Source organism: Cajanus cajan, chromosome 2, assembly GCF_000230855.2.
Source record: "Cajanus cajan strain Asha chromosome 2, NIPB_CcT2T_4, whole genome shotgun sequence".
Classification (NCBI taxonomy): Eukaryota; Viridiplantae; Streptophyta; class Magnoliopsida; order Fabales; family Fabaceae; genus Cajanus; species Cajanus cajan.
The window spans coordinates 51,767,792-51,775,578 of NC_138518.1; the positions used below are offsets into that span (position 1 = coordinate 51,767,792).

At 26.0% G+C, this 7,787-nt stretch overlaps 1 protein-coding gene across 1 annotated transcript; it reads left to right on the forward strand.

Annotated features, from left to right (window-relative positions):
- The first annotated feature begins 2,026 nt into the window (after positions 1-2,026).
- LOC109818342 (salicylic acid-binding protein 2) lies at positions 2,027-7,538 on the forward strand. The gene is made up of 3 exons (XM_020383786.3): positions 2,027-2,474; positions 6,770-6,895; positions 7,130-7,538. Exons 1-3 carry the CDS (start codon positions 2,097-2,099, stop codon positions 7,409-7,411), a joined length of 786 nt encoding a protein of 261 aa, XP_020239375.1. The 5' UTR covers positions 2,027-2,096; the 3' UTR covers positions 7,412-7,538.
- The last annotated feature ends 249 nt before the right edge of the window (positions 7,539-7,787 follow it).

The window sequence follows — 7,787 nt, forward strand, 5'->3', positions numbered from 1 at the left end:
GTGCTTAACGTTACCTGTGTCAAGAAAACATCAAGATGTTCATCAAGATCAGCGGTACCATCATATTTATCAATAGGCAAAGATTTCCAGTTATCCATCAGCGGGACTTGCATGATAGTAGGGTTGAAGGGGTGACGATGCGTTCCAATGGTTGCCAAGTCTGTTGCCCGACCCACGGTTGGTTGGGCTGAGGGCAACTTTTCGGGTGCTACGGAGGTATGTGGGATCGAGGTATGAACTTCGTGGGATTGATAGGACCCTTGAGTTTGCATGTTGGTTGCCTGAGTAGGCTTCCACGACGGATCTTGATGTTTCAGTGCCTTGTTCTCGGCTCTTAAGGCCGAAAGCTCCTTTGCGTCTTTCTCCCACTGTTGTTTCATTGCGACCATCTCCTGTTTCAACAGACGGACGGTTTCAGAAAGATCGATCTCGTCTACAACCTCAATGTGTTCCTCCTCGTGCTGATGATCTATCGTGTTCGTTCTCCTTGTTATCGCCATTGTTCTGCTCAGTTAATCTTCACAAACGTCTCAGTTCAGCCCCACGGTGGGCGTCAAATGTACCTGTCTGATGGGCACACTAAGTCTTCTGGTAGAGCTCTGATCCAATGCGTTGGTGAAGGGGTTGGTACCTGCAAAAGGCACTCCAATGCTCAAGTCAGGACAAGCTCGAATATCTAGGATAATTAATGAACAGTGACGTTACCTCGTGACATGAGCTATTTATACTGACATTTATGGGCCCGGATTCCCATGGGCCCTGCAAGAGGATTACCAGATTAGGTAATACGCCTCTAATCGGCTTATTGGTATGATTAACTCTTAATCCTTAATTAGAGGGAGTCCTTAACTCTTTATCAGTGGGAATTTGGATCTATGGATCATCTGGTAGCTAATCGGCCACCTGGTTCAGTCACTCGGGTGCCGATTGGGTGTCGGCTATCAGGTGGCCGAGTGGCCAGCCAGGTAGCCGAATAACCCTGCTAGTACATATATATATGTTTTTTAATATTTTAAATTTATATTTATTAAAAAGTAGAAATCAAAAGAATAATTACTAAAATATATTTCTTTTATATATATATATTATATTCTATCGATCTTATAGACTATAACTAATGGACAAAACATTAAATTATGTTTTTATAAAATAAAGTCAACCGTGGCTTTTAACTTTGATTCATATTGAAAAAGAAATAGTTAAAACTTTTAATTCTAATTTAATTATTAATGAATATTTTAAATGCGGATATACTTAATCTTTTATATATTTATTATTATTTTGTATTAATATATTATTATTTTGAAATTTTATATGAGAAATATAAATTTTAATTAAATTACTTTATCAATATTTATGGTCGCCTTTAGTCGAGATCTGCCACTGCCAATGACATATGTGCAAGTCTGCATATTTTACGTGCACTTAATGTGAAAATCCAATTACTTGCGTAAAAAAATCGGAACCAAAATTTGCACGTAAAATATATCATGTGATCAGAATGAAATTGAAACATCGTCATTCAGACTTCATCGAGGCCGACAAAAATGTCATTCAATTCATTTCGATTCCCACTACAAATTTCGCACCACATAATTTCATTCCATTTAATTAAATTTGATCAGATTTAAACTAAAATACATGTGTGTATAGTTGAATTATTTCATTTTATGCTTAGCAATTTATTTGATAATTTCATGAAAAACTTTCATCAAATAATTTTTAATTAACGTATTTATTTATATAAATTTCATTCGAAAGCTTCTACATCATGCTTTGTCCAAAATTCTAAGAAATAAGCTTACACGTACCCTAATTATACTGAGATTTTTTCTTTTGACAATTATAATAGTCTTATATTAGAAGTGAATTATCTCCAATAAAAAATATAACTAATTTAAAAATAAGGGGAAAAAAATAGACCTTCCGTTATTGTAATCCAAGCATGCCTAACATAGGTAAGAATAAAAAGCAAAACATGTAGTTTGACTTTTCAAAGCTAATAATTCGACTTGACGCCAAACCCGACCCATTTCAGGGTGTATATAGTTAGAAGGTATACAGAGTAATCACTAGAATCTTCAGCGAAAAACATCATGAGTTCAGAAAATTGTATAGATATGAAGCATTATGTTCTTGTGCATGGAGCTTGCCATGGAGCTTGGAGTTGGTACAAGCTCAAGCCACTCATTGAGTCTGCAGGCCACAAGGTGACAGTGCTTGATCTAGCAGCTTCTGGAATCAACACGAAGAAAATAGAAGATGTTGATACTTTCTCAGCCTACACTGAGCCTTTGTTGCAGCTATTGGCCACACTTCCCTCGAATGAGAAGGCAGTTCTAGTTGGTCACAGCCTTGGGGGATTGAACATAGCACTTGCAATGGACAAGTTCCCACAAAAGATAGCTGTTGGTGTTTTCTTAACAGCTTTTGCTCCAGACACTCAACACCGCCCATCTTATGTCTTGGAACAGGTCTGCTTCTGAATCTTGAGTTTACTTTGCAAATTTTCTATCATTCCTTTTTTTTTCTTTTTCTTGTGCAAGTGCAATTGCAGCCTAACAATACTAATTAAAAATACATGCATTGAGCCCACCAAAAAAGAGACTCACAGTATTAGGCATGACAGCGGGGGTAGGTGGGTTCTTGTCCCTTCTGTTCAAATTTATCACGGTTTTTTTTAGTATGTAATTTTTGTCTTATTATCATTCCTATTTGGTATGAGATATATTTATATCTGTATCTATACTTATAAAAAAATTTTTTATAAAAAAATATATAATATTTTTAGTTTATTTTTTTTATATTATAATAGTAATTAGATTATTTATTTATCTCATATTTTAATTAAGAAATTTCTTAATAATTAAATAATCATAAATATTTCACATCATAATAAATAATTACACATAATTAAAATCTTATAAATTAAACAACTATAAATATTGAGTAATGTCACAAATAAACAACCACGATGTTGATTTGAAATAACAAATAAATTAAAATTTCTCAAATCAAAAATAAAATTCATCTTACAAGTGAAACCGGAGATGGGAAAGGAATGGGGACGGAGATGGAAATGGGGACAGGGTCGGGACAGGTAAGTATATACACGTCCTCGTCCCCAATTTAATATTTCAAGTTTTACCAATACCCCTATCCGATCAACTGAGTATTTCTGTCAAAATTGAGATGGGTTTGAATATTATCCATGAGTCTAGATTTATTTGAAATCCCTACACTATATACCTTAAAAAGAAAAATACTCTTTTTATATCATTTTCACTATAATTGATATTTTTATTTTTCTCATATTTTTTCATATCTCATTGGGTAAGAATAATTTATTAAAGATAAAACTTAAATACAATTTTAAAAGTGTGGTTCATATTATTTTTTTTATTAGAATTAGATTTTCACTTCAATAATGCTGTTATTGTCATTGATATTTAATATAAAATATTTTTAATCAAATTATGTTAATCAATATGAATAATTATGTTAGTTATTTTTATTGAGTTTATAAAATAAAATCATAATTTATAAATTTTATTTTTCTTATTTATTATTAAATTTTCATAATAAATATAAATATAAAGTTATATTTAAAGTTATAACTTTTAAAAATATAAATATACATTATAGTTATACTCTTATAAGTTTTTTATTTTTATATTATAACTAGGAGTAAATACAGACGAGGTTAAACTAAGCTTTGTTAAGACTTGCTGACCTTCGTTAAATAAATAAAAAAAAAACGTTAAGACTTGCTGACCTTCGTTAAATAAATAAATAAAAACAAATAGTTTTAGTCTATTTGTCTATACTAGATTTATATATATATATATAAAGTTTGATTTGATCTATTTAAAAGTATAGTCTGACTTACACACTTATTTTTTAATAACTTAAAAAAGAATGAAAATATATATGCTATAAATTTTATAAAATTGAGTTTAATTTATTAATATAATATAAATATATTTTTAATATCTAATATAAAATTTATGATAATAATTATTTGAAAACTTATTTTTGTAATAAAATCTTGACCAAAACATAAATTTGATGTCCTTTACTATTTTTTTTTATCAGTATATAAAGCAAGTAGAAAGCGGAAAAAGTAATCATGATTCATGTATTGTCAAATTTCATTTTTAACGAAATTTAGTTTTTATTTTTAAATATAAATTACATTATATATATATGGTATTAAATAAATTTATATTAATATAAAATTTTGTATATATAATTCAAAAAAAAGAAACTTTCAATAATTGATAGACGAAATTCTTTTTATATAAAATTATTGAGCAGCATAATAGTTAATAAAACTTATATCAATGTCATTTGATCTCTTTCCATATAAGAAGAGATCAAATGACATTGATATAACTTTTATTAATTATTATATCATACAATGACTATAAAAAGTAAATTTTATTAATCTAACTATTGAATTACAATTTTTATTATCTTTAATATATTTGTCAAATTTTATTAAAATTGAACAATAATAAAAAGACAATAAAATTACTCATATTTAGTATATTTTAAAATATTAATATTACGTTAATATATATATATATATATATATATATATATATATATGTGTGTGTGTGTGTGTGTGTATATATGATATCAAGCAATTTTAGATTAATATAATCTTTTTTCATATAATTTAAGTAAAAGAAATTTTCAATTCAACAGTTGAATTAGAAAAATTCTTTTTATATAAGATTATTGAATGGTGTAATAGTTAGTAAAAGTTAAATCGTTCAATAATATATATAAAAATTGAATTTTTTTTATTCTACCATTGAATTATAACTTTATATTATCTCGAATGTGTGTCAAATTTTATTAAAATTGAACAACACTAAAAATACAATTAAATTATTCATATTTTAATATATTTTGATATGTATATACTACGTTGATTTATATATATATATATATATATATATATATATAAATGTGGTATTAAACAATTTTAGATTAACATAAAAATTTTAATATATGATTTAGGTAAAAAAAAACCTTTAAATTCAATAGATGAATTGATAATTATATATATATATATGTATAAAGTTAATTAATGATATAATTTTTACCAACTATTAATCTATTCAATAAATTTATATAAAATAAATCAATTTTTTTAATCTACATTGAATTACAACTTTATATTACCTTTAATATGTGTGTCAAATTTTATTGAAATTAATCAACCAGAAGAATACAATATGTGTGTGTAAGAATACAATATGTATGTTATCAAACAATTTTAAATTAATATAAAATTTTGTATATATGATCAAAGTAAAAGAAACTTTAAATCCAACCGTTTGAATAATAAAATTCTTTTTATATAGAGTTATTGAATATTGTAATAGTTGGTAAAAGTTATACTGATATCATTTGATTCTTCTCCATATAAATTTTACTAACTATTATATCGTTTAAAAACTTTATATAAAAAAGGATTTTTGTCAATCCAATTGTTGGATTACAACTTTATATTATCTTGAATTTGATTTTATTAAAATTAAACAACATTAAGAAAATAATTAAATTATTTATATTTTTGTATATTATAAAATTTTATATATATGATCTAAGTAAAAGAAACATTCAATTCAATAATTGTATTGTCAAAATTCTTTTTATATTAAATTATTGAATGTTGTAATAGTTAATAAAAGTTATATCGATATCATTTGATTATATATATATATATATATATATATATAAATCAAGTTTAAAGAATTTAAAAATTATATGATACTTCGTCTTATCGATTGAAATTAATGTATAAAATATTTTTATGATTATTGATCAATTTGAATTAACGAAATAAAATATCAAATAATTATCAAAATCTTTAAAATTTGATTTATGTATCAAGAATTTTTAATTTAACGATTGAATCGTTAATATTCAAAATACAATATATTTTATTAAGTGAAGAAACTTTACCAAAAGATATTCTTGAAATAATTTTATATCTCCTCCCACACACCCATGTATATATGTATGAAAGACTTTAAAAATTAAGTCTAATAAAATCATATTTTTTAAGTGCAACTTTATTTTTATTAAAATTTGAGTTTTACTTTTTAAAGATCTTAAAAAAACTTATAATTTTAAGTGTGTAATTTTACTTTTTAATATTTATTTGAAGATAAATAAATAAATTTTTATTTTAAGAATATATAAATAAAAAATTAAAGTGTCATACTTACAGAGTATTAACTAAAACAATATAATTGTAAATATAACACGTAAAATGATTATTTGACCTTTAAATAAGCATTGAAATAAGTAGGAACAAAAACAATCATTTCAAATTATTAAAGATGAAAAAGAAAAAGCTAAAACATCAAAATCAAAATTTATTTATTTTATAAAAAAAATATATTTAAGCATTTATTATATTATTATTTTATATATGCGATAGCCAATTTTTACATAACAATTAATTTAATAATTTTTAATTTTTTACAATTTTTCTTTTACATTTAAAATTCTTTGGTTTTGTTTGAATTACATTAATATATGCACGGCCGTCAATTTTGAAACTTCTTTAAAGATAAGTGATTAATGATATGAAAAATCTTTAAATTTTAACTATTATATGATGATGTGATTCAAAAATAGACACTAATATGTACACTTTAGTGGGTTGATATTCATTGATCAACAAAAGAAAAGCAGTAAGAAAACTAGAGTAATCTCCATTCTCCATTATTAATTTTTGCTTCAACAGTACAATGAAAGGACCCCGTCGGCTGAATGGTTGGACACTGAATTTTCTCCAACCGGAAACAAAACATTAATGTTCTTTGGCCCCAAGTTCTTGTCCAACAAGCTCTACCAGCTCTCTTCTGTTGAGGTAATTATATATGTATATATGGTTCATACATGCAGCAATTTATACGTAGTACAATGATATGTTTTATTTTATTTATCACATTATTATAACATCTTGTATTTTTCTTTCTTTGTTTTATTTTTAAAATTTGTTGTATAATTTATGGTACAAATAACATTTTCCTAAAGTACAGTGCTGAAAAGTCTTCGAAGTTTGGAGCCTGACAGAAAAATAAATAATGATTGGATTTTGCAGGACTTTGAATTGGCCAAGAGTTTGGCAAGGCCATCATCACTTTTCATGGAAGACTTGTCAAAGCAAAAGAAGTTTTCCAAGGAAGGATATGGGTCAGTTCCACGTGTTTTTATTGTTTGCAGTGAGGATATTGGAATTCCATTGAATTTTCAGCTATGGATGGTTCAAAATATGGGCTTCAATGACGTTGTAGAAATCAAAGGCGCAGATCATATGGCTATGCTTTGCAAGCCACGAGAACTGTTCGATTCCCTCCACCAAATAGCGACTAAATACGCATAAATTCATGAAATGGGCTTTAATTAATTTTATTTGTCGTGTTTGAATTTGACTTGTCACTTGTGTTGTTAGAATTATAAGAATAGAAACTCGAGAAAAATGAATAAAACAAACATAGCAACTTCTGTGACTTTTCCGATGCATACATTTCGTGAAGAAAAATACTTTTCAAAAGAATTTATTGAATATCAACAAATTTACTCTTATGAAAAGTTGTTTCTAGAATTATGTTTTTTTAAGTACTTTTCGAAAAAACACTTTCAGAAGAGTAATATTTTACTCTTTCAGGAATATATTTTAAGGAAAAAAAATTCATAATAATAATAATAAAATGTATTGTTTCTGATTAATAATTTATTGTAAAATTAATCAGAAACAA